At 39.6% G+C, this 27,179-nt stretch overlaps 2 protein-coding genes and 1 long non-coding RNA gene across 7 annotated transcripts; 1 reads left to right on the top strand and 2 right to left on the bottom strand.

Annotated features, from left to right (window-relative positions):
- Positions 1-929: 929 nt before the first annotated feature.
- Positions 930-13,352, bottom strand: LOC126999403 (zinc finger protein 76-like). Of its 3 annotated transcripts, none has more exons than XM_050861981.1 (11): positions 13,244-13,352; positions 11,227-11,304; positions 10,870-10,968; positions 9,924-10,102; positions 8,857-9,052; positions 8,530-8,613; positions 8,173-8,291; positions 7,867-7,998; positions 7,236-7,436; positions 5,879-6,094; positions 930-4,751 (listed from the first exon to the last, which is right to left on the bottom strand). In XM_050861981.1, exons 2-11 carry the CDS (start codon positions 11,291-11,293, stop codon positions 4,539-4,541), a joined length of 1,506 nt encoding a protein of 501 aa, XP_050717938.1. In that variant the 5' UTR covers positions 11,294-11,304; positions 13,244-13,352; the 3' UTR covers positions 930-4,538. The 3 variants fall into 3 exon arrangements, with proteins under 3 accessions (XP_050717938.1, XP_050717939.1, XP_050717937.1); XM_050861982.1 differs by lacking the exon at positions 13,244-13,352 and adding an exon at positions 13,024-13,224; XM_050861980.1 differs by lacking the exon at positions 13,244-13,352 and adding an exon at positions 12,980-13,223.
- On the top strand, positions 13,228-14,125 carry LOC126999406 (uncharacterized). Its single transcript, XR_007753322.1, has 3 exons — positions 13,228-13,372; positions 13,778-13,868; positions 13,994-14,125. It is a non-coding gene; the product is annotated as an uncharacterized LOC126999406 (long non-coding RNA).
- On the bottom strand, positions 14,094-27,096 carry LOC126999405 (lysophospholipid acyltransferase 5-like). Of its 3 annotated transcripts, none has more exons than XM_050861983.1 (11): positions 26,929-27,096; positions 25,904-26,011; positions 25,059-25,181; positions 24,631-24,746; positions 23,783-23,923; positions 23,161-23,301; positions 22,255-22,363; positions 19,811-19,955; positions 17,006-17,153; positions 16,588-16,736; positions 14,094-16,450 (listed from the first exon to the last, which is right to left on the bottom strand). In XM_050861983.1, exons 1-11 carry the CDS (start codon positions 27,023-27,025, stop codon positions 16,309-16,311), a joined length of 1,419 nt encoding a protein of 472 aa, XP_050717940.1. In that variant the 5' UTR covers positions 27,026-27,096; the 3' UTR covers positions 14,094-16,308. The 3 variants fall into 3 exon arrangements, with proteins under 3 accessions (XP_050717940.1, XP_050717941.1, XP_050717943.1); XM_050861984.1 differs by lacking the exon at positions 19,811-19,955 and adding an exon at positions 18,038-18,182; XM_050861986.1 differs by lacking the exons at positions 19,811-19,955; positions 26,929-27,096 and adding exons at positions 18,038-18,182; positions 25,558-25,626 and having other exon boundaries at positions 25,904-25,990.
- Positions 27,097-27,179: the final 83 nt, after the last annotated feature.

The following is a 27,179-nucleotide window of genomic DNA, read 5'->3' as shown; positions in this document are numbered from 1 at the left end:
CACTGTTACTGGTTTAAAGATTTGACTTTGAAGACTAATTGCCCAGTGGTGGCTGAAAACTGAAGGCTCCCAAGGTACGAGTACATGCTCCAGGCTAGTTTCCAGAGGAGACAAGCTCTACATGATATGCATTTCTAAACAATTGATGATCTCAATACTTAACACCTCCTCCCATTACTCTTAAGCTCTGTGTGGTTGTAACACCTGCACACACACACAAATGATTATATGCTTTTCTATATGATCCTCTGGGTATCCAACATAAACCACCCATTTTTTTCAGACTCAAAAGGAAATGCACCTCAGAAAAAATTGCAAAGTTCTCACCGACACCAATGGCAGATAAGATATGACGAAGTACGGCCAAGTCCCTTATGCAAGAGATAACCAACAGCTCAATTATTTCATCCCTTTGGTTGTTGAACTCTTGAACAGCTTTCCTATGTCTATTTCTTCCTTATAATGACAAAGACTTTCAAGAGTGGAGTATCAAGACACCGAATATGACCCACTTGTTTGGGTAGTCTCACTATCCTGTTTACAGGAGATACTTGGCAGCGGTGGAGGACACCAAACCTCAAGGGGCTATTACACTGGGCAAATTTTCTGTGGATCTTCAGTCAAACCACGATTTCCGCTGGCGTGGTTCTCCTATTTCCGTGGTTTTCTGACTTGTCCGTGATCTTCCAAAGGTACAGTCGATTTCACCGAAGGACGACAGTATTACTCACCATCAGCAGCAGCAGCAATAACAAGAAACAAATAAGAACCATGCTAGCAGAAATCATGGTTTGACTGAAGATCCACGTAAAATTTGCCCACTTGAGGAGAACTCCTCACTGTTCTAGACACTCACAAGACAGGCTGCTCCTGAGTCTGGATCACTTAGGCCCTTGAAGGACTTGCTGCATTATAGTAAAGGTCATGTGTTATCTTCAAAGTTTATTCAATGTTCTAGACTTTATATACACCTTAGATTATGAAAATTACAATTTATGATTAAAAGCTGCATGATGTGTCCCATCTGACTTTTTAGCATAAGAAAGTTCATATGGCAAGCCATCATACAAATGGATTGGGACACTTCAAACTTTTATCTTTAAAAAATTGTAACATTTTGCTACGAATACTGAAATCTATTGTGAACAGATACTGTCTGTTTTATAATGTCCTTGTCAAGAGTAATACCTCATGCTGACATGATCCACAATACAAAAAGTGACAACACATGGATAAGGCAACTGCACGCTGATCACTCCCGCGCCCACAGAAGTATGGACTGGTGGGTGAGTCACAGCTCAAGTGAGTGGATTTAAAATCACAAAGATAAAATGTTCTACTTTAACCTCATAATGGTTATCATAAAATGTCCAGATTATCATATATCCTGCAACGTAGGAGTGCACGTCACTGGCACAAAGTAAGGACTCTCCAGTGCATATTAAGTGTCATACAACTCTGAAGCTTATTCACTCTCACATCTCAAGCACAATTCAAGCATGACAAGTGTGTGTTGGTACACATGTTTGCATGATCATTCAAGCTTGGTTCATGTACACATTTACAATTAACTTAATGCAAGCTTCACCATCCACCACAACCCTCTGAGCTGTGACCATAATGAGAGTTTGATATATGGAAGTGAAATTCTACATTAATAACAATTTGTATATGAGGGCCCCTAGAGGTCTCTGGGAGAGGACCTTGGCACCAACTTTGCCATCTGGAAATCAAACACTCACACTGCATGAGTAGTGAAGGACAAGGGTGACAGCAGTGGATATAAACACTCTAGGAAACCTCTGTAGATTACATGGACTGATATGAAAGTCAAGTTAGTCACCTACTATCCTGTGACACAAGAGCCACTGTTGCAAAATCTATAACTAGATACTCCAAGTTACCAGTTCTGGCGAGGTAAGTGGGAGCCGAGCTGGCTCAATTTTCCTTGCATGCTCTGGCTAGCAGTCCAGGACTTCAACCCAGAACAAAACTACCAAGTATGAGACATGTTCACAGACACTAATGCCACTAAATCTTTTGTGCAGGTATAACTGTAGGGGACTGCTGGCATTTAATGAGGAGTGTCACATTTCCGGAAAAAGCAGCAGCACAGCCAAAATAGGTAAGAACTGACACGAAGGATAATTCAGCAAAAAGCATTTTGTAAAATCCAAGTAAGGAAAGCAAATAAACTTCACATAAGAGCTGTGCAAGGAATGGCACAGATCAAGACCATTTGGATGCAGTCATTTGCTTGGAAAAACTCCCACAGAGAAGAGGGTGTCAGATGTATAGACAGGCAGAATGCTATTTTTATATGGATAGTCGTATGAGAGAAATGAAGGCCAGAGTTGGGGAGAGGTACACAGGCCTATTTGCAGAGCAGGGCTTCTGCTAGCATTTTTTCCCGAGAGGTCCTAATTCCCTGGATACTTTTTATGTCTGGCTTTGGGGATTGTAAACCCTCACATTTTGTCAGTGTTGACTGTCTGAAGCCAACACATGGTCTGGGAACCATTTCAATCCAGGGAAAGGCACTGTTCTGTAAATAATGTGCACCACGTCTTTTGTCATCTGACTTTCTTTCCCCACAGTCTCATAATTCATCATTTTTATTCCCTAAAAATTCGATGTTTTGACATCCTGTCGAGTATCACAGCCTTGCCATCATATGCACAACCAAGGCATTGGTAAGTCTGATGCTGGCCAATTGTTGTCATCTTCGTATGTACTCAGCAATTTCAGGATGGCCTTCTGATGCATCATGCATCAGTGCAGTGTAATGCATGAGGATCAGTGTAGAGGCCTAATGCTGCATAGACCATATTCCATGTACCGACAGTGCCATCCACAGCAACCACAAATATGTGCAGTGAAAACTGATACTGAGAGTAGTTCCTGTGAGGGAACAGGGTGTCAAAGTAGTAACTACTAAAGAAGGCTCCTGGCTGCAACCATTCAGCCTGGTGTGATACAGAAGCAAATACACAACCCATAACAATATAAGGAACATATATACAAGGAACTTTAAAACAGAATGACAACATCTGTTTTCACCCCAGTTTCATTATGAGTTTTGTTTTAAATGATCAAATTTTCTCAAAATCTGTCGAGAACACGAAGATGGCATGGAAGAAAGACTTCTTGACATACAGTAAAATCACTAACAACCAAAACATGGGCTGAAGGTAATACTGATGTCTGAAGAGTTGCCCAGACAGCTTGTGCCTGAAGGACTCTTTAACTCTTCACACTGACAACACCCACAGAGAGAAGCACAAGGCAACAACGTGTATAATGTTATGCTGCTAGAAATTAAATAAAATATCATCTGGCAGCAATGAACCAAGTAATATGAGTTGTGGAAAGAAGTTACCACTTATTTTGATAACTAAAGAAATGTAGTTTATAAAGCTTTTGACAGCAGCATATTTGATCATATATTAATCTATCAATAATTCTATAATTATAATTAAAGAAATATTGAACCTAATCCACTAAATTGTTTTTGCATGATGATCATTAGAGAAAGTTTTGGGGTTTTATATAACTATATTCTCTAAATATATTGGATAGACATAAAATATTGCATCACAGCTACATCAACAAATCCAAGGATAGATCCTCATGCAAATAATAATAATTAAATAGTAAATAAAAATATAAATAACAATGAATAAAAAAAAAAATAATAACAATAATGCTTTACACAGGATTCTGGACTTGTGGGAAAACACCTCATCACTCTTAAATTACTTAGGCTTTTGAATGGAAGTATAAAAAGATTGTCACAGCACCAACAGAGAATAACACAAGTACACCCACTGAACTTTGTCATTTCAGCGGCACACTTTTATAATCACAATAGACTATACTGAGAAAGAATGTGGAATGAATCCTTATTTCAAAATAGTTACTAAATGAGCAGTAGGGACAGAACTGTTTTGTAAATTTGTTATGCTTGTTTATCTTTGAGAATGTATGAAATGATTAGAAGAGTGTTAAGTTGAAGTGCCATATTACTAGATCAATTGTTTGCCTTACAAGATGTGTAACTGAATAGAAATAATTAGTATAGCATCAGACTCATTGCGGAGATCAGTCAACTGTTCATGGGTGCATTTTAATATTAAATTATGATAAAAGATTTTATCGGACATAACAAATTAAGCTAAGGCCTTCATAATGGACTGAATTCAACACACATGGGAATTAAAATATACAAACAGCACAGACTAAAATACTTGAAACATACACTTGCTTCCCTTTCATCAACAAGCATTAGACCACTCACACTGGATACACCACCTATACCTTGTTATTCACCTTTGCATAAGCCATTTCACTTGCAACCTCTTCACCTTTGCATAAACCATTTAATTTTAAGCTTCTTGTAGTGAATTCTTTTTAATGGAACAGTGTTTAGCGGGCTTTTTGGTTTTCTCTTTTTGTTGCCCTTGAGCTGTTTCCATATCTATGTAAAAAAACTCAAGTGCTGTGCTATCTATGGTCTACTAGTTTATACATACCAAACATCAATGGCTCGATAACTTCTCTTCCTTGAGGTCAATTTCCTTAATAACTATCAGCCTTCCTTTCCTTCCGCTCAGTTCCTGTTTCAAGGTAGCGGTTTCTGTCATGTCTTCAGTGATGGTAGACTCAGCTACACTGGCAAAGTCATCCAGTCTAATGACCTCCACAGTGTCTTCTACGCCCATGTCACCGTCCGTGGGTCCCGCCACTGCCAGCTGAGAAAAGGATACATTTCTTACTGAGACTTGCAATCCTCAAAATTATGTCTAAAACCTGTTCAAGCTCAAAAAGGGGCATCATTTCAAAATTTAATCCAGTATTTTGTCATCTTAACCTGTGGGCTTCGGCTATGGGAAAGTCGAAAAGTGGCCGGGAAACGGCAACATTACACTGGATTTTGAGACTAAGAAAACAGCATGGAACGTACATCAGAGTACTCCTCTCATAACCGTAAAGCTGTTGAAAATATTTACTTTTACTCAAACTCCATTCTTTTTGGGTGGTGTTTGATACAAAATAAACAGTCTTGTGACGCGTGGCATATAGCCGAGAGTCGCTTGTTGTTTACTTTAGAGAATTTGACAAGTGATTACTGTGTGGATAGCTAATTCAGACTGCCATGACCTTACAGCACCACCTATGACAAAAAAAGCCCATCTCAAGATCACTCACCCACCACTGTGACCCAGGGCATGTATGGTGGGTTGCTCTATGCCACCACCGCCTACAATTAGCTCAAATTATGGATTTTATGGTGAGCCCTTTTTAGGGTCCACTGTACCAGAGCCACGACTCGTGAAAGCCCAGAAAAGGGTCTGCCGACGTTCTCGGGTTAATAAATAACCAGATTAAGTAGCTTTTCATACATAAATTGTTACTACTACTTTTTTTTTTTACAGCAAAGGATACAGTTCAAGGGCGTAAAAAAATGAAAACAATATTAAAGAAAAAAAGCCCGCTACTTACTGCACCTGAATAGAGTACAGAGGAGTGGCCAAAAAGAGAGGTCAATTTCGGGAGGAGAGGTGTCCTGATAACTACTACTACTGTTGCTTCTCTTTCTGTTTCTAGTATTACTGCCACTTGTATTCCACTTTCACCTCTCACCCTTCCAACTTTAACCCATTATGACTTTTCCACCCTTTCTCTTTCTACCCCCACACTCCTTGTTTCCCTCCTTTAACACACTCACCCTTTCTCACCCTGGAATAACAAAGGAAAATATACCAGAATCTGCATTGCATTATTAAAAATCGATTCAGCCAAAAAATCTGAAAATCACTGCAAACTTACTTAGGCAGTTCATTTACAAGGGTGATGCTATGCAGAAGAAAACACTCACCTGAAGGGCCGCAAGGTTGGATGGATCAGTGAACACAAAGATGGATCCGTTCCCACTACTGTCCAGCTCCAGGTTGCCCAGTGTGGTCTGGTCATCCTGCAGCACAGCGTCGGCAGCAGACTCCCCAGTTATGACCTCGTTCAGCTCTACGGTTGGCATCCGCATGCAGTCGTCTTGTATGGTTAGTTGGGTACTCAGGATGGAGCTGGGAATCATCTGTAATGCACCCACTCATCAACACCACCATCATCATCACCACCAGCAGTCAAGGGGTGAGGTTACAGGGAAAGGTATCATTGGAACAAAATTAAGACTCCTCAACAAAACTAAGAAACTAAGGTCAGTATTAAAAGATGCATTCGCTTCTTACATCAGGTATTTCTAAAGGTCATAGAGGGGGTCCGTCAACTTCTAATAAGTCTTTCTTCACATTCATGGTACAAGAGAAAGGTCAAACTACCACCAGGGTCATAAAACTACTCCTGGAAATGCCCACAACTCTTACGAAAGCCTTGTCAAATATGTATTTTTGGGAGGCGAAATGTCTTATAATGCGACCCTAACTCTTTAATATCTGATACAATGTTGGGATTCTGGTGTGGAGTTCAATTGTGTTTTCAAGCAGTGATCACAACTAATAAAAGGGATTGGAGTACGAGAATTTCAATGAGTAAAACGATTCTACTGCAGGAACCAATTCAGCATCAAAGAAGATACCTGATCAATTTCTGGTAATATTTTCTAAGAACTCCGCCTCCCCCACCGCCACTCCAGCCCCCCAAGACAAGCCTGGGGAACTGTGGGAAACCGGGGTTTGGGGGAGAAGCCAAAATCACTGAAAGATGGGCTTCCAAAATTTCCCTAGAAAAATCCCTAAATGATGGAAAATTCCCTAGTCTCGAAAGTAAGGAAAGTCCTAACTTTATAACCTAACAGCCCACCTCGCCCCCCTGCTATCCAAGGGGGGCTGCGCCCCCCTCTGGACCCCCCACATGTATGATGCGCTGGAATTTTTTTTTTTTTTTTTTTTTTTGGTGGGGAGCATATTTAAACTACTCCAACCAAACTTAACGACCTGCTAACGAGGGGGCTTCGCCACCCTCGACCCCCCTCCTAACCAAGGGGGGCTGTGCCCCCCCTGGACCCCCCCACATGTAGGGAATTTTCCTTATTTTAGGGTTTTTTCTAGGGAAATTTTGGAAGCCCATTTTTCAGTGATTTTGGCTCCCCCCCCAAACCCCAGGCTTATCTTGGGGGGTAGGGGGGGGCAGGAGTGGCGGAGGGGGAGGCAGACTTCTTAGAAAGTATTACCCAATTTAATTTTTTACAGTTAGAGATAGGCTTGATGACCCCTTACTTGGTCTTCCTTCTTGACCACCATGCTCGGGGTCAGGTGTACCGTCCTGGTGTCGTTGGAGGTGCTGGCCGCCGGCACGATCGTTGAGCCCTCCTGCACCGTCACCTCGTTCCCATCCTGATCCTCCGCAAGAATGTCCAGTCCTGTGCCCATCCACAGGATCTGATTCTCTTCGTTCTCTATTATGTTGTGAACAGTTCGCTGCAAGCAGGGGAAAGTATGAAGCACATCTGTCTAATACTGTTGTCTTTGTGATCTACTAAACCGTGTGATTTTACTTTATTTTATTATTTTACAGAAAAGGAGGCAGCTCAAGGAAATAAAAAGAGGAAACAAAAAGCCTGCAATGGTGCTGCTCCTATGAATGACGACAAAATAGTATTAAACCATCTTTCATATAATCAAGTAAGGTAAATGAAGAAGAAAAAGGGTGTATTGAGGCAAGTTTATTCCCCTGAAGCAGCAGTAAGCAAAACTAACTAGGATTAAACTCACCTCGATACACCCATTTCCTTCCTCCTCCTTTACCTAACTTGTTGAAAATGTTCTTATATAATAAAGTAAATTAACCGTCAAACACAAGTTGGCTTACATGACTAACAAGATATACGTAAACTAAATATTAACTTACTTTATGAGCACTAACAGAGGACAACTGCCTGTAGAATTTGCCACAGTGACTGCAATAGTATCTCTTCTGATGGCTGTGGACCAAGTGGTGTTTGTACAAAGAAGAGTACTCTGTAAACCTTTTGCCACAGTTCTGAAAAGAAATGAAGAAACCGATTCATAAAGATCAAGCAACGGGGACTTAAAAAATTAAAGTTAAATTCATTACAGCTACAGTCACATATAATTTTCACACTTCCTGTCTCTCCTGAACTCCTTATTTACTCAAGCTGCACTTTTAAGGGTACAAGATGGACATGTCACTTGCCTGGACAGAGCAAACATAAGGCTTCTCCCCGGTGTGAATGCGGCAGTGGTTCCTGTAGTTGGTGGCCGAGGCAAACTTCCTCCCACAGCCCTCATACTGGCACTCATATGGTTTCTCGCCTTTTGTGAGGGAATACGTAATGCGAATGGCTAAAAACTAATGCTATCTCAAGTATGGAATAATTGTCATACAGTTAGAATATTTCAGTTGGTTTGGTCATGATTGTGTGAGAAGCAAGTCCATAATGATTAAGTTAGTGATAAGAAATAACTACTTTTTGTTGATCAGATGCCTGCTTAAACAAATCAATTCTTTTACAGCATCACTAAGCAGAGTACAGTACAAACACAGACTCACCAGTATGGACCCTCATGTGCACCTTCCTGATGTTGGATGTCGTGAAGGATTTCTCACAAATCTCGCACTTAAATGGCCGTTCACCTGGAAGAGAAGTTGAACACGATCTTGGTAATTTTCAAACATGCAAAATTTCTCAATAAATCTCCTTCCATTCTTAACTGCTATCTCTATACTTGTTGGCTGTTTCTGGTGGTTTTCTGTAACTTTTCTACACTGTTCAGCAGAAGAGACAAATTTCAGATGATGTCGTAACTACAAAAAACAATAGACTATTCTGGATAATTAATATTCCAGTAACGGATCAATAAACCTATCAACCCTGACCTGTGTGAGTGCGGACGTGTTTTTGCAGGTCTCCGGAGGTCTTGAAACACTTGCCACACCGCTCCTCCGGGCACTGGTACGGCTTCTCCCCCGTGTGGGTGCGGATGTGGGACTTCAGCGCGTAGCCGGTGGTGAAGCGCTTCTTGCACATGTTACAGATGTGAGGACGCTGGCCGGTGTGGTTACGCTGGTGGGTCTGCAAAGTGACAAGTATTAGATTTCCAAAGAAGAGGTATGACATTCTGATATATGTAATGACAAATTAAGTTTTTTTGTCACACCTAAACAAACTGCATGTCATTTTTCAGCGACTTCTTTATGAAATATTTTGTTTTTTTATCATGTGATGTGCATTTTGGTATAGTTGCCTTTGTCATTCTAGGATGTAAATGTTCAGAAATTTTCTTAACCCGTGGGCGTCGGCTATGGAAAAGTCGAGAAGTGGCCGAGAAACGGCAACATTACACTGCATTTTGAGACTAAGAAAAGAGCATGGAACGTATATCAGAGTACTCCTCTCATAACCATAAAGCCGTTAAAAATATTTACTTATACTCAAACTCCATTCTTTTTGGGTGGTGTTTGTTACAAAATAAACAGTCTCGTGACACGTGGCATCTAGCCAAGAGTCGCTTGTTGTCTACTTTAGAGAATTTGACAAGTGATTACTGTATGATTGCTAATTCAGTCTGCCGTGACCTTACAGCACCACCTATGACAAATAAGCCCACCTCAAGATCAATCAACCACCACAATGACCCAGTTCATGCATGGTGGGTTGCTCTATGCCGCCACCGCCTACAGTTAGCTTGAATTAGGCATTTTGAGCAGAGCCGAAAACTGGGTCCACCGTTTCAGCGGACCGACTCGCGGGAGCCCAAAAATGGGTCCACCAACACTGCCGGGTTAACTACCTATATCACAAGCTGACTTAAAAAAATATGAAAATACAAAAAGGCCACAATCTGCCAATAAGAAAATTCCTGTCCATATTTCTCCTTCACGTTGATAAAGACTTGATAAATGACCGGATGGAGAAAGACAATCACAAGCATGCAGTAACTTACTTTTAGATGATTCACAGAGGAGTAACTTTTGTCACAGTTAGGGAAGCGGCAGACAAACTTGCTGGAGGCGTTCAGCAGAGGGTCCTGGTCGTTGGATATGGCCTGCAGAAGGGTCTCCCCACAGATGTAGCCTATCCTGCCATCGTCCAGCTGGATGGCCACCCCCTCCATGTCTTCAGCTGCAGGACATACAGAGGTTCAAGTCAAGCAATGGGAAGATGAACAAAGCATCAAAACTACAGATATGGATAAAAGCAATGGCCCCATCCATGTTATCAGCTCCAGGACATGCAAAGATTCAAGCAGTAAGAGGGGGATCAAGACATGAGAGCTACAGATAGATAGATAATAATGGGACACTTAAGATTATATTACCACTAGTGATCTTCAACAATCATATAAAGAAAACACATAATCAATAATTGGATACTTTCTTTTTGATTACCATTGAACATAAAAAAAAAGTATGAGTTCTGGAAAATAAGATGAAAAGCAATATAAAAAGAAAACCCATTGTAAAGAAATGATAGTGTATAAGTTCTGAAAAATAAGGCAGAAAATAAAATAAAAAGAAAACTCAAACACAACATCTGATCTGACAAAGCTGGAAAAAGAAAGGACATCAAGCCAACACAAACTATGGTGACTGAGGGCCAGTTCAACAGTCCAACACAGAGTCATTGTAAGCGCCTAAACCAAACTATATTCACCACAATGATCTGTTGTTTCTACTCAATACCAGACAATAAAGAGATTTGCCGTGTGTTTTTCTATAGTTTCCTTCTTTTTATATCAACGCCAAACACTATACGAGGAATGTTCGTAGTATTTTGTGTTTGGTTGGGGAGCTTGCAAAATTGCTGTAATGGACTGTAAAACTGGTCCTGAGATAACAAACTAACAAAGCCAGGGAGCAAAAGATAGCAGAGCACCCCTATAGTCACACCTTGTGGGTCCTCGGTGATGACATTCTGCACGATGGCCTGCGTGCCGTCCGGGAGTTCGACGGTCAGCGCTCCTCGGCCCTCCTCCACCACCACCACGCCTGCAATGAAGCAAATGAGGGTAATTACTATGATTACGGTTCTTTTCTAACATGCAAAATTTCTCAACAGACCTCCTTCCATTCTTAACTGTTATCTATATAGTGGATAGCTGTTTCTGGTGCTTTTCTGTCACTTTTCTACATTGTTCAGTTTGAGACAGGTTTCAGATGATGAAGAAGGTTTTAGTTCATCCATTTGCATATTCTTCGTCACGTCAATATGAGTGTTTCAACATAACGTATCATTCATTTCCTTACTGGTGTGCTGTGAGGGGTCCAGCGGGTCCTCATCCTCCCCTTTGATGATCACCTCTTCTTCATTCATTGGTCCTCAAGCTGGGAAGGGGAGACAATACAAAATTTCAGTGAGGTTAACTATTTATGGATTTATTTTTTATTATTTGGGTAATTGTGCTGAATCCCTCCACATCTTCAAAGTATATGCTATTTCACCCTCATATTAGTTTAGGAACTGAATAAATGTTTTTGAATCACAAAGTGAAGGTGGAAAAGGTAAAATATTGCAATGAAATTCTAACCTAACCTAACCTTACCTAATTTTACCAACCCAGTCTTCTTCAATATAATTTTCCCAACACTTAACATAGCTTAGTATACTTAAAGTCATGAATACAAATACGTGTTTCCCTAACAAACTAAAACAATGGCAAGGATGGAGGGAATAAAATAAGGGCAACGCAACTAAACTAACACAAAACCAAATGTTGGGCCGAGCAATGATCAAGACTGGCATAATTTCATGGCAACCACCTCTGTAACTTGTAAATACCCTCCCACAACCACCAGTACGTATTCTGCCAGGATAACATACATGGGCTAATATTTCTTATAAGGACGAATTTTCAATCTTCGCAAAACAATGCAAGTCCCTTTTATTTGACAGACACTGGAGATGCCAAACCACACGCTGCACTAACATAACTGTAGATAATAACCAAAATTATGCCATATGTCAAAACAAAGGTATTAACGGTAAAAACTGATAAAAATTATGAAGTCTTGTGATGCAAAACAATGTACATCCTTTTATTTGCTATATGCTACAGATGCCGAACCACATATTTACTAACCTAACTTTGCATGATAACCAAATTTCTGTAATATGTCAAAACAAAAATATTAACAAAAAAATTTAAAAATTAAAAAAAATCTGGTTATGATCACCCAATAAAATCACAGTGACTAACCTAACCTTTTACAAGAAACATTGTGCAATAGGTCAAATCAAAGACATTCACGGTAAAAATATTTCTTGTGACGACAGATCTCTAGACAGGACTAAGTAAACTAAATAAAGTAAAAACAGGATAAGAGTTGAACCCCGTGACCGCAGGTAAAGGTGTCATGGGCCCTTACCCTTCCCTGCCCTTACACTACCCATGACCCCTTGAAACCTAATAATAATGCTTTTCAGGGTAAATAATGAAAAACTAAATGAAAATACATAACCAAGATACATGAAGAAAATAAGAGAAAATCAAGGTATCATCAGCACTGCAAAATACGGTCTTAGAACCCATAGCCGAGGTAAATGATGAAAAACTAAATGAAACTAAATAACCAAGATACATAAGAAAGTAAGAGAAAATTCATGAAATCATCAGCACTCCAAAATACGGTCTTAGAACCCTTAGTCGAGTATCAAGTTACTAAACTTTATCCCAATACATTTACACCTGTCATTATCAACATAGCACACCTGAAGAACTACGTGGAGGAAAGAAATAGGAAAATAAAGGAAAGCATGACCACCCCAAAACAACCATAGTCGAATGGAAGACATCACAAAGCCTTAACCCAACACATTTCCACCTGTCATTATCAATATATCACACCTGTAAATCTACCTGGAGGAAAGTGAGAGGGGTAAATAAGGAAAGTGAGCACCTAAAACAAGATAAAGACCCGTAGTCGAATCGAAGACATCACACAGCCTTTTCCCAACACATTTCCACCTCTTATCATCAACATATCACACCTGTAGATATACCTGGGGGAAAAACATGTATAAACTGGTGCAAGAGGAGCGTTCACCTGCCCTCCCATCCTCCCGTCAGGTACAAACATCCGCCATTTTGAGCCTCTCCCTCCCAGCATTATCACGGAGGGACACCCACGGGCACACGAGGCTCCTGCAGGACACCATACCGCCTCCTGCAAACCCCCGGGAGGAGCGTGAGCAGCCCCCCTCGAGCGACCATTGGAATATTGGCGGCGTGGCTGGGCATGGTGGGAAATATTACCCATCACTCACCTGGTGCGCGAGGCGGTGTGACGTCACGCCGGGGGTCACCTGCGCCGCCACCCTGACCTGCCTGCTGCCTGCCTCACCTGGCGCCACGCACACCTGGGAGGACCACAAGACAAGCCATGATATAATGAGGTAGTAATGTATCTGTGAACATTAAAAGAAGTAATAACTAATGCGTCGATCAGTATAAAAAAAAAATGTTGCTCCTATATCAATAATTAATAAGCTACTCACCTATAGCTATAGCTGCCTCTAGCCACGCACACCATTAATTGTTTTCCTTTAGATATAAATAATGTATAATACATGCAGCGGTCACTGTGCAGAACGTGTTAGCATATTTCTTTTTGTTTCAGCTACCCATGAAATATATTGGTAGACTTTGAAAAAGAAAAATATTTAACCTCAAAAATACCTTTTTTTCTGATAGGTGTTGGTATATATATAAATAAGCTCGCTGAACTATTTTTGGTCTCTTTGCGAGTCTCTGAAAAAAATACCAATTTTACGATTTACCGATCATGCCGCGGACACCAGCGTGCGGGAATGCGTCGACCAGGCGGGAATACCTGCCGGACACTGTCATGTCTGCATATGAACATGTACAGCTATTCGTGCAGTTTGTCATGTACGTAGGAAAGCACACAAACCATAGAAAGATGCCAGAATGTGCATGGTAGTGAGCATATATACTGAAATGCATTATAAACAGTGTATTAAATGTTCAGGAAAGCATCCACTCATCTCCACAAGGTAATGCAGGCACCCACACCTTGGCACTCACTAGGAATGGTTTGCAGGCTGGATAACACTTCCCCATGGCACACACTTCAAGAAGGATATGAGTCAAATATTCAGGATCTGTTTGTTTATTGAAAACAAAGTCAAAATATTCAAGATTCTTAGAAATATTTGTTCCTGAATGACAATTCATTTGATAAATTGTGTGTCACAATATAAAATCACATGACAAACATTATTAAGGGCATAATATGTTACCTGTTGTGCACATTTTTATGACTATTAAACAATTCTCACATCTGGACACACTGCAGACTTAAACAATGCTACATTGGTCAGTTTTGGCATAAAAGCAAATAATTACTTTGGAACATTTCTCATTGCAGTTCAGATGTTAATAAAAAGAAACATTGTTCCAATCATTACCTTCCCCAAGTTAGATAATTCAATGATTTCAATGTACAGGTCATGTGCAACTCTACACACTATATGGACACTTGGTGGTGACAATACAAATAGCAGCAATGATTTGCAAATTACTATTATCAAAAGAAGAAATTTTACAAAATACTAGGTGCCAAACACCTCAAACTTATCAGTGACTAAAAATGTGAAAAAAGACGATCTATTAATAAAAACCCTGTAGTGGTAACCTGGGCCCAGGCTGTGAGGCCCTCGGGACAGGAGGTCCTTCTTGCTTCTCCGCCTTGCCCATGCCCGGTGCTCCCCGACACTCAAAGCATCAACAAAAACATAACATTACAAGAATAATGAATGTAGAGTAGTCTTAGTTTATCACTCACTGCAGATCAATAGTGACCAATACCTACTGGACTATGAGCTAGACACAGAGGTGAACTATCATACAGTGTAGTATTGTACACAGTTTTTTTGTAGGAAGTGATGGTTTATTTGTATTGATGATGAAGTCCTTCAAGGTTCATACATTTTACAATCATGGATGTATACATATGAGTACATACAATATGTACAGCATAAAACATACATTCTTGCTTGGCTACAGAAATGCAAATAAATAACAGTAAAGATTCACTAACATGATAACTAGACTAAAGAAAATAACAGGTAAAGCAATTCTATCACGCAGCACAACTATAACTGTTGCAGCTAGGAGGTTCACAAGTAAAAATAGTACCTATTACAAAAGGGTCTCTCTTAGAAAGAATCTGGTCATTCAGGGTATAAACGTCTTGCTATGTTTCAATGGTTTCCTTATGCTCGCACACACCTGGTTGCTAAACGCCTCAAGATCTCTTGTGACACCACTAAAGAACATATTCCACTGTTCTTCATCCCTTCATCACCAAGGACATCACAATACAATGCTATAAGACTGACTTGCAACATCTGACAACTCTGTGAACGAACACTTTTCTACCGATTAAGTAATCTCTATGTGCTACCTTCAAGAAGGGTAAAAGTTTAAGTACAGTTTTAGAAATTGAACACTGGACAAGACTCTCAAAATGACTTATCTACTCTAAATATTGACAAGGAAAACCAAGGTTCAGTCATTCAGCCCCATGATAAAGTCAAATTAAATAATTTCCCTGCTGTAGAAGTGATCCATTGCAAGGTTTTAATTAACCACCTAAATAATAAATAAATAAAAAAATCAGTATGTATTCACCAATTATCTTATGTGGGTACTTGTAGCATGTGGGTAAAAATTCAGAAGAGCAGAGGAAAAGTTTTGATGAGAGGAAACCAATCACCAGCACACTGAGATCCACTAATGTGAGAAGGAGAGGTGGAAGGGGCATGATGCAAAAATACATTTCACATTGCGTATAATGAGTGTTCAGAGCAAGGAATTAAGGCAGTGACAAAACTCCAACATGGTAATCAGACAATTATGCAGGTATCTGTCTACTCTGTGTATGGGATGTAAAATTTCACTAGAAACAGCTGTTACTTCAAAGCCATTCCAAAAATATTTCACACAAATGTGGGTCCCCAACTGGAATAGTCTTTGATGATATAAATATAAGCTACAGGCTGTTGTATACTATTGCTTGGATAGTACTACTGTCGTCTGTAAACACAAGGCTATGTACGTATTCACAAGATGTTGGAACAGTTGAATAAATGCATATAAAGTGAATTATATTAAGATGATATTATCAAGTTCGTAACAGATGAAAGGGCTACAGGTGTGCTTATAGACAGTCAATAAGGTTGGTGCAGCTGACGGACTGCTGAGAGGTAGGTTAACTTGACACATTCATCATCATCTCACATCCAGAGAGAAACTGCAAGAGATACAGTCCCACACATTCTCTAATTCCACACCTTATTGCCTCTCCTCACTTGTCTTTGTCTTTTTCTGACCTTATTCTCTGCCCACCAATGGCTTTTATCAAGGCCTTAACTGCAGGGGCATAGAGGGGCCATCCAGCAAACACAACATGCCCCGAGAAAAAGAGGGAGTAGTAGAACTGCCACCACCTGCAAGACAAACATGAATTAGTGAATGAATGATGCACAAGAGCTCTGTTGACACTACAGTACACAATGGAAGTTTTGGGTGCAATTGTTTTGAAGTCACTTGATCTGAGAAGGAACACTGAATCTTGTTTCTTTACCTGTGGAGCTTGAGCAGAACAAAAGGCCCCAGACAGTAGCCCATGAAGACAATGACGTAAATTTTCAGGATCACAAACTTGATGTACTTGAGGGGCCCAGCGTTTAGAATGGCGAGCAGCTGCGGGTACTGCTTCACATAGTTCGACAGCTGCAGAACGAAGAATATAACGATAATGCATTTTGCAGTTAGTTTGAGGGCATAATGTAAATGCTACTGCAGCTTAATTTGGGTCTTATATGAATGCACCACTATAGGTAAAGAAATATGCCTATGGACAAAGGCACAATACTGGAATGAGGTATCATTTACAAAAAACAAGAACATATTTATGAATGAAATGGTGAACGAAGCATTTTAAGAATACAGACCAAAGATCACGAGACTAAAGGACACACACACAAAACACAGGCTCTTACGTCTCTCTCAAAGTTCATGACCGCAAACTCCATGAAGAAGCAGGCGTAGTAGCCCGAGTGCAGGCCGTGCCACACCGCCAGGAATACCAGCGCTGACACTTGGGACACGTAGCGGTTATTCAGGAACTTGAGCCTCTTGTACACGTATCTTTGAGGAGTGCACGGAGAAAGGGAGATTACTTAAGGCACGGAATACAAAGGTATTTTAACTGGTTTTTGCATCAACAATGCTAAACTACTCATTAGTGGTTAATTATCAAACTTTCCTTGTGATGATAATACTCTACCTTCAATATTTCTAGAACCTAATGCAAATTTACATATTTAAAGCCTAAGCAAACAGCCAATCAGGAATAATATAAATCATTGATTTTGTTCAACAAATAAAATCAACAAAACTATCTAGATTTTATCTACAATAGGATTCTCTCAACTTCCCAGGTGTGAGCCTTTCCTCCTCAAATGGATTATCTTCAAACTCCAGCAAGGATATGGCCAAACATGAATCTGGCTTCATTCTGGATCAAGTCCTGTGTACTTATTTGCCCCAATACTTCCACTCCCAGCTTTACTTTATCTTGGATGTTCTAATACTAAGTCCTTTCTTTTTATGCAGATGATCTATATCAATCCTTCTTGTATAAACTATTAGGCTTGTAAGACTGTCTTGTCTCAAGCCACTGTAATGCACAATATGACTGACTTCTGTCCATGAATGGCTTCAAACACTATGAACACATCAGATTACCTTGACTTTGAGATGTGTGCTCCACCCCTGAGAGAATGATACTAATATAACAGATGAACTGTCTACAGTTAGGAGCATAAAACCATGATAAATAAACAAAATAACTCTTGTTATGACTGATGATAAGATTTTGTCACCCAGGGCACTACTTGGCACAAATCTAAACTAAATAAATAATGACTAAATTTGCATTAACTGACAGACTAAGAGATAATCAAAGGAACTAATCAATACAATAATGAGAAAAAAAGCAATTTAAAAGCACAAGTCCGAGCCCTACTTACTGCGCTACCCAAGCATTTGTATTAGTGTTGAAGGAAGCAACCATGTGGCCAAAGGTGGTGGCTCCCTCGTACAGGCCAATCTTCACATTAGCACAGCCGTTCCACAGGCAGTTGCCATTAGCGTCCTTACCAGAGTATGAGAGGCCTAGCAGGATGAAGGGGCAGAGGCCATTACTTGTGTATTAGATGGGAGAGGAGGAGTGCCTGTGCCAGAATGCTTCCTTGGCAGCCAGGCAGGATCAACCAGATGAGTAAACCTATTGATCTAGTCTTGAGTATTGAGTGTGAAAGGTGTGGATAGAGAGGTGAGGGTATCAAGAGGGGAAAAGAAAAAGAGAAAAAGATAGATAGAGAGACAGATGAAGGGTTAGAAAGAAAGACAAAGAGAAAGATAGACACAGACCTCAATAAAAATCAATATTAGAGGACATAGCATTAGTGGAGACAAAACAGAAATGAGAAAGACAGACAGGGACAATAAATGAAAGATAAAACTGACCGAGGTACGACACAAGAGAAAAGAGAATAAAAATAATTAGCGTCATGGCAGTAAACAAATACTGGTCGGTAAGCCCCAGCAGTGCCTCAGCCTGCCTGGAAATGGGAAACTGTGCTAACCGAAAAGAGAGAGAAGACACACACTCACACATGGCACTCAGCCCACCACCTCTCAGACAAAGACACTTGTAGCCTCACCCAACAGCATGACCTTCCCCAATTGAGGTTTCATACCAGTGACTCAGTAGCATTAATTCACATCCCTCGACTTGTTTATATTTTCAGAGCTGCACACACTTATTAAAACATTAATGCCTATGACGGACATCTCAGTACAGTATGATCAACATGGCACTTATCAAAGAAAACCTTATCTAGTTGTTATTTTCATTCCTATTAGTAGAAGTAGTCCTGTTGTACCTAAATGGGTCAGACTGGGTGTATACGAACTGTTCTGCAAAGCCCTTCTAGAATCTGTTGCCAGCATCTAGGAGGTTGAGGTGCAGGACATTAAAAGTCAATATCCCCAAGAATCTAGTAATGTAGAGAGAAAATGAGTCACATAAATACAGGTCAAACAAGGGTCTTAATTGTCCTCCAGTCCCTAGCAGACACCAATTTATTCTTGTAAATGAACATTTTATATCTACTTGAGAGGAACTCTTCCTTTGAGCTGAAACATTTCATCAAGCTTCATAATGTTAACCCGTGACTGACATCATGCAGCTGTCCTGGCCCCGTGCCAGCCAGACCATGGTGCAGATGGAGTAACAGGTTGGAAGAGTAGCTATTATTAACCAATCATCTTCTACTGTACCAACTGGATATTGCTACAAGTCACTGTAACAAGCATCAACAAAGGCCTGCAGAAAGCATGCATACAAGCTTCACTCTCCTCTAAGCTCTGCAGGAGAGTTGGGATGTTTCCATTACCATAAAAAAAAAAAATTTGAAATACCGGTAACCATTTGGTTAGTCCAACTGCACAAACACCAAAACAAGATGGAGCTAGTCTTCAAAGTCTGTGTGTAGTCTACTACATATCTCATAAAACACTGGGATACATTTTGGAATGGTTAACAATGAAATTTACTGTCAATCAGAATGTACACCAATGTAAAGCTGTGTTAAGTCAGGGTGTGAGGCTTGAGGCATTACTTAGTGGACTAAACATTTTGACTATGCCCATCTTCAGTAATTTAGTCTCCTTCAACAAATAAACCACAGCTTAGGTGACTGAGATGACAAAGAAGAAAGGGGTTTTGTGTGACTTACTGCGCTACCCAGGCATTGGTGTTTGTGTTGAAGGACTGAATGAGGTGGCCAAATTGTGTTGAGCCCTCCAAGAGAAGGACATTGACGTTCCTACAGCCATCCCATCGCATACCTCCAGCTGAGTCCCGGCCATTGAAAGCTAGTCCTAAGACCAGTGAGATGGTTTTAGAGGGAACTGGCATCAAAAATAAGATCAATAAAACTAAGCTACAACATCTGGTCACTCACACAGTAAGCTGCATGTATGTATTGTGTGCCTCCAGTTCCTAACAGACCAATGCTAAACATGACAGCGGAAGAGCATGCAGCCATTCAGTGTTATAGTAACTCCATACTGCTGTTTCTGACTGTCTGCATGATTTGACAAGGGACAGAAACAGCCATTTCAGTTAATTAAGTTGTGATAATGCATGCTTTTCAAACATCCAGTGAATTGAAACACTATTCTAAAGAATTTAAAATTTCTTCAGGAATGCTATGAAGTATAATTTTGGCTGTACAGTACAAACCATAAAACTTAATTGCAGGTAGCATCGTTCACAACATGCTGTAAAGTCCAAGAAAAGTATAATGAATCTCAAAGAGACTGTCAACAATTACCAGATAAATTTCAATAGTAGGTAATACTGTTACTGGTACAAAGTAAGACTCCGTGGTGATACTGGTGCATGCATACACTGCGTCTGCTCTAGCCCAGGTGAACACTTAACTAGATTACCAAGCACAACACAGAAAATAACTTGATTAATTTAACAAGTACAAAAGCTAACAAGTGAGGCCGTCACGAGCAAAAAAAAATAAAAGCATTTTTTTTTTTTTAAATCATTAGTTTTTGTTTTTTTAAATTTTTAAAATATTCATAACTTCATTGGTTTAAGGTGGACACTTCAATCAAAAGACCAAAATGAAGGTTAATTGGTATGTAGAATATTGGCATAAAAAAAAATATAAAAAAAAATAAAAAAAAGGTAAAAAAAAAAAATACAAAAAAAAACAATTAATTAATATTTTATTATATAATAATCATAATAATCATATAATATTCATAATATAATAATCAATAAAAAGAAAAATTACAAAATAAAAATAAAATAATAAAATAATAAAAATGCCTAAGACGCGTTTTCTAGCTAAAAAAAAGCTTGCTGCTGCAGCAGTGATGCTATTGGCGCTCTGTACATTTCTGCTCTTTCTTCATTATCTATTTCACTTCTTAGGGTGATAAGATTAGGTGAGGGTTATTTTTGATGACTCCCAGGCCTATTTCACAATTCGTTTTGTACAAACCGACAACCTATACATATAAAGAAGGAAATAAAATAAATACATTTTTGGCCATATTTTTTTTTTTTTATGTTTTTGTGGCTTCAAGTAATTAAACTACTTTCCCAGACCAAGGAAACAGTTTGATCTACATTATCAGGCTGGGTGCCACAGAAGGGCTCTCTAGCTATATACACTTTGAGCTGGAACCAACAATACAAATCTCCACATCCAGAGTGACACACTACAGCCAGTCACGTGAAGCACTTTGTATTGAGGGGAGACAGAGTTGAGGGATGAAAAGAAATGCCTAAACAAGTATCACAGTTACCCACCTACAAGCCACAGAGTGATATAGGGTACAACGTGTTAGTATTCTTCTTCTCAGCTACAAGCCTAACTTTTATATGAAAGGAAAACTCCCAACACACACAGGTACTGAAATGGTTCAGCTGAAATCAAACAAGTGGTGAATATTCCAGGTTTTCAGTGTCAGTGGTCTATGAGGAAGACTATTTAATATTTCCCACATGAACTTCCTTTCATGAGTGAAAAGAAAAATGGCAGCAAGAAAGTCTGTTAGTTACTTTTCTACAAAATACTATTTTATACTTAGATGCTTTCACTTTAAAACTCTGCTCTGATGTAAAGAAAAAATGTAGCTTGTATGTAAGTGAAGACACCACTCAGACCAAGTTATCTTTTGCTGAAGAGGAAATTTAGTGAACTATAAACTATGAGATGTTCTGCATGCTCCTGTTTGTATGTGTATATATATATATATATATATATATATATATATATATATATATATATATATATATATATATATATATATATATATATATATATATATATATATATATATATATATATATATATATATATATATTTACTATTCTTTATTACACTCACCAAGGTTAGTACTTCTTGTGGCTGTCCATAAGTTTATCAACAATGCACAGTACAATAATAAATGACTTTCAAACATTAATTTATCATCTAATACTTAGTAACATATGGACAATTTCAAGCTAGAGGAATAATACTCTTGTGCAAGTGAAAAAATTGGTAAATATACTCAATAACTACTTGGTTACTTAGGAAAAGAAATAAGTACCTGGTATGTGTACTCAGTAGCTTAACTAAGAGAGGAATGAACCATAATGAACAAGTCTTACCTGACATGATGCACACTCCCTCAGCTATCAACCAGCAGGAGATATATTTATACAATGTGATCTTGGCCCACAGTCCCACGTAGATGTGCCTCTTCCACAGTGCCAGGTCCTGAAAATAAAAGAATACACATGAGTAAAGCAACAAACCAGTACCAGAGAGACCTTCCTTAATTCCTTGACTACGGATTTCCTACAAGAAGACATGACCAAGCTACAGGAATGGAATAAAAAGTGGCTGCTACAATTCAATGAAGAAAAATGTATACCAATGCCACAGGGGAAACACTCCACTATCCGCCACAGAGGCAGAGAAAGACCTGGGAGTATATGTTACCAGGCTGCCAGTGAAAGCCAAATCCATGCCAATCGCAGTGGACGGGTTAGCAATCATAATATAATAAGAACAATCTTTAACATCATAATGTGTCTCTAAACCCAACCTCAACCCAATAAAGAAAATTAAAGACATCAAACAATAAGAAGAGGTCCCGGTACACACTATGAACGCTTTGTAACACCATAATGTGCTTTTAAAATACCATGAACAATATGTAACACAATAATGAGCCTCTAGAATACTATGGATAATTTGTAGCACCACAATGTGGGTCATTTTTATTTATATTCTTAGGTTGTGGCTTGGGGTTTAAGACTGGATGCCTTTCCTGACATCACATAGCACTAATGGGGTTCAAATCACCTCACCATGGCCATTCACTTTTATGGTTTGACGCCCTAATCTACTAAACTACTGCGGCTTACTTCTTACATAATACAAATACAATGAACAAACAAGTGGTTAGTTGGGACATCACTTCACTTGCAATGTCTCCTCACTTCTTACATAACACAACACTATTAACAAACAAGCGAATCAGTTAACAAGGATGGCATGGGAGTGCTTACGTAATATTCGTCTGAGTTGATGAAGGCGTCGGGTATCCAGCTGATGCCCACTTGGTACACTCCTAGGTAAAACAACCCCAGGCTCCCACGCAGCAGCCCCGGCACAAGGCATGGAGGCAGCTCACACCCCACCAAGGTACCCTGAGATAAAAATAACACCATCAGTCTCCTCTCATGTACTGTTTGATCATTAGAGACAAAATTTTCTAAGACAAGAAATTATTAAGAAACAAGTGGTGAACTAGTCAACAAGGATGGATGAAAATAAAAATAAAAATGATAAAAATTTTCAAGATTTCCATAATTTCTATAACTTTAATGTTTTTTGGCATCACTTAAGTTGAGGGATTTAAACTCAGAAAAGTCTGTTGGATGAAGACTAGAGAATAAGCATATTGCCCTCTATGTGTCTATAACTTTGAAGTGCAGATATAATGGGCATTTAATATTTAATGCTGCTTTGTATAGGCCTACCAGGTTCTTGCAGACTCCTTATGTTATGTTCATTATTTGAGAAAAGCAAGTAAGATGAAGTTAAAAATGGCTATGGAAAGTAGAGGACATCAACTCTCATTCCTTCCATTAAAGATTTCACTCCTGAGTAATCACACAATGGACCCACCTTGACAAAGTCCAGGTAGCGCCGCATGGAGAATTGCGGCCCCACCATGAAGGAAGCAGGGAAGTAGGTGTGGCCAGCAATCTCTATAAGGGTTGGCGTGAATGGCAGGGCGGTCTTCTGCTGGTCGCCGGACAGCTTTTCCTGGAGGAGGTACAATTGAATTTATGCCCTGTCCATGTTTTGATAGAATGGCAAAGAAATGATAATCCTAATCATTACAATCTACAGAAAGGCAAAAAATGATAAACTTTATACTTTTGTTTCATCAAGCATTACATTCTTAAAGTAGGTATATGCACACTGTAAATACCATAAATATCTACAGAAGACCCTCTATTTAACATATGATAGATAACAAAGGAATCCAACCATATGGAGGTGTAATTTCAATGAGATTAATAAATTAGGGACAGGTGGATTTTTGTGTGGATTTTTTTTTTTTTTTTTTTTTTTTTTTTTTTTTGTAAGTGTGAGTGTGTAAAGGAGTCAGTTCAAAGGCACGTTATAAGAAAATCCTTAAAAAGAAACACTAAATGGAGGGTCATCTGTATGTCATCAACTATAACCTACATCTGTACCATATATAGCCTGATAACATTATTTCTTTAGGTGTAGGAGAACCCATTGCCCTCGTATGTATCTATCTTATGTATCTCTAATCTACTATCAGCTACATCAGTACTACATATAGCCAGATTACACCATTTTTTGAGGTGAAGGACCCATTAACCTCATGTAAATCTATCTTATGGGCACTGGTGAATGGCTTTAGCTCATTGGTGGCACAGGCTTATATATGGACACTGCTATCGAAAACCCTATGTATTACGTAAAGCGTAGTCTCGTACAGGGTCTTTCCTCCCATCGTACACATCGTAGGTGAGGGCGATGAGGCGCAGGGTCAGCACACAGTGGGGCATACTCCACTTGATGTCGTAGGTGTCCGTGCCAGTCATGTAGTAGCCTGGGTGAGGGTGGTTCAATGAGACATGAGAGGTAATGGTGGCAGCTCTCAAAACAGCTCGTATATACTTGATAAGAGATGGAAATAAATTTATCTGGTATTATATGATTAGAAGACAGAGTAAAAGAAAAAGAAGAAGTACATAGCAGAGGAAGAGATGTGAGAGAAGAGTAACAAGACCTTAACAGATGGAAGGAAGGAGGGAGGAAAGGAGAAAACGGGAAGCAGCAGACATGGGAAGAGAGAAAGAAGCAGACAAGGAGAGGAGACAAAAAAATAGCAGTTAGCCACAGATTTTGGGGGGATACTTACCCACAAGGAGATACGTCATTTGAAAGACGAATGAAATAATAACAGAGAGAAGCGTCCCACCAATGACCATGAGGAGCAGCCACGCCACCAACACACAGATTGCTGAGTGCACCACATTCTGGCCTGGGGAGTGAGACACCAACAAACTACAATCAGTTTGTCTTTTTTTTCTTTCTTTTTTTTTACAACAAAGGAGACAGCTCAAGGGCACAAAAAAAGTAAACAATAATAAAAGAAAGCCTGCTACTCGCTGCTCACAAAAAGTCTCGTACTAAATAAGAGATATATGGCTTCTAGTAGGTATATTCCATGTGTATATAAGGGTGAGGTTACTATTTGAAGAGACTGATTAACTATTTAGGTGAAGTAATCAGTCTTGTATATTTAAAAGCAATGGCAGCACAAGTTATAAGTGTTCCCATTTGCCTTACAACCCAGGGAAGGTTATTTTTTTCATTACATATCAGTTTGTTCAGTCGAAGGAACATTAGTGTTGTACCATATCATCAACTTAATAGGAGGAAGTTTAGCCCGGTAGCAGCGGGGATCATGTTTCTTAAAGGTCCCTCTAAGCGAGAAAAATGAGAAAAAATCATTACTCACACAAACCATTTCACAAAATATATGTATCACAGCATTTGTGATCAGTTTATGCATCATCTATTTTGGGGGGGGTTATATCATGGCACAAATTTGGCCCATCACTGGTACACGGTAAAGCCACAAATTTGGCCCGTCGCTGCTACCAGGTTAAGTGTTATGCCGAATATCAAAAGGTTTCAAGGCATAACACAACTTAAAACACCATATCCAAGCTTTAAAAGTAATCCTCTGGTCACACTTACCATAGTTGAAGAGCGCGATGCTGACGCCAGACGCTATGAAGTAGAGGTGTTGGGTGAGTGGGTTTTTACAGTACAAGGAGTAGCGATGTATTAACACGAGTGGGTATCCTGAAAACAAGACTCCAGTTACCATTTAATGCATGAAACTGAACTTTTCACTGACTTATGTATTGTCAGTATGATCTAAAATGTATTATGCATAACTCGTCCGCGCACACACACACACAGACATACAGACAAATGCAAAGACTTACATTTATGTACAAAATCACAATCCCAGACATTGATGCAAATAAAAAAATATACTTACACTGCACGAACAATCAACATACTTACAACAAAAATCCAGAAATACCAAACATATCATACCAACAGACGCGGGCAAGCACTCATATTTTCCACAAACTATACGTGACTGAAAAAGGCTTCCTCAATATATATTAGACTGCAGCACAATACTCATTCATAAAACAGATACACACACTCACGTTTCACCGCAACACCCTAACATTAACAATTACACTTATTAACTCCCCTTCCTGCACACCTAGCTTCATTTCCCCGCTCATATACGTGTTATAAACCAACCCAGCTGCCCTATGCATCACTAAACAGAAACAAATGCTACAAGTTACGCTAGTTACTCATAATCTACCCCAGTTACTAGTTTCCAGGTGGTAAGAAAGGTTTACTAGGGATATGTGCATTTGGGGACATGCCAGCCTGCCCCAGCCGGCCACTACGCAATCACCCCCCCATACACGTGGATACATGACACACCGGCTGGGAAACGCCTCCTCACACCTCTTATAATCCAATTAATCAACATATATCCACTCACACCAGCACCCACACACCTCCAGGCATACCCACGTTATCACACACACGCCCACGGTAATTCTGAATATAATTTCAAGCCAAAACATAAGTGGAATCCGTCAGGGCATCACATACATGGCGGACTGATAACATTACTCTCAAATTACGTTACAGGAGGCAGTGGTTGAACGTGACTGCTGGTTTACCTATCAATATGGATATTAGAAGGCGTAATGCAGGTTCTGGGGCTCCGAGTGAGTTCGCAAAGGCTTGGAGGAAGGTCCGGTCATCTGCCGCTGCCATGTTTGTTGTCGATGGATCAGCTGATCACGACTGACCCGACGGTTCCTGTCACCCCATCTCGGCCCACCTGATGATGATGCCACACACCTCCCTTTTATTACCTTATACGCGCCATAAACTCGTCATTTGCTAACATTTACTAACCAAAGCATTA

This window comes from Eriocheir sinensis, chromosome 16 (assembly GCF_024679095.1).
Source record: "Eriocheir sinensis breed Jianghai 21 chromosome 16, ASM2467909v1, whole genome shotgun sequence".
NCBI lineage: Eukaryota > Metazoa > Arthropoda > Malacostraca > Decapoda > Varunidae > Eriocheir > Eriocheir sinensis.
Note: the sequence above shows the minus strand (reverse complement) of the source record. Positions and strands in the feature narration are given on the sequence as shown.

Coding starts and splice junctions, on each gene's coding strand:
- LOC126999403 (XM_050861981.1), bottom strand. CDS start 11,293: ATGAATGAAGAAGAGGTGATCATCAAAGGGGAGGATGAGGACCCGCTG. Junction 10,969..11,226: donor GGACCCCTCACAGCACACCA/GTAAGGAAATGA, acceptor GCTTCATTGCAG/GCGTGGTGGTGGTGGAGGAG. Junction 8,292..8,529: donor GCACATGAGGGTCCATACTG/GTGAGTCTGTGT, acceptor CCCTCACAAAAG/GCGAGAAACCATATGAGTGC.
- LOC126999405 (XM_050861983.1), bottom strand. CDS start 27,025: ATGGCAGCGGCAGATGACCGGACCTTCCTCCAAGCCTTTGCGAACTCA. Junction 22,364..23,160: donor TCAACTCAGACGAATATTAC/GTAAGCACTCCC, acceptor TTTTATTTTCAG/GACCTGGCACTGTGGAAGAG. Junction 17,154..19,810: donor ACCAATGCCTGGGTAGCGCA/GTAAGTCACACA, acceptor CACTCCTCAAAG/ATACGTGTACAAGAGGCTCA.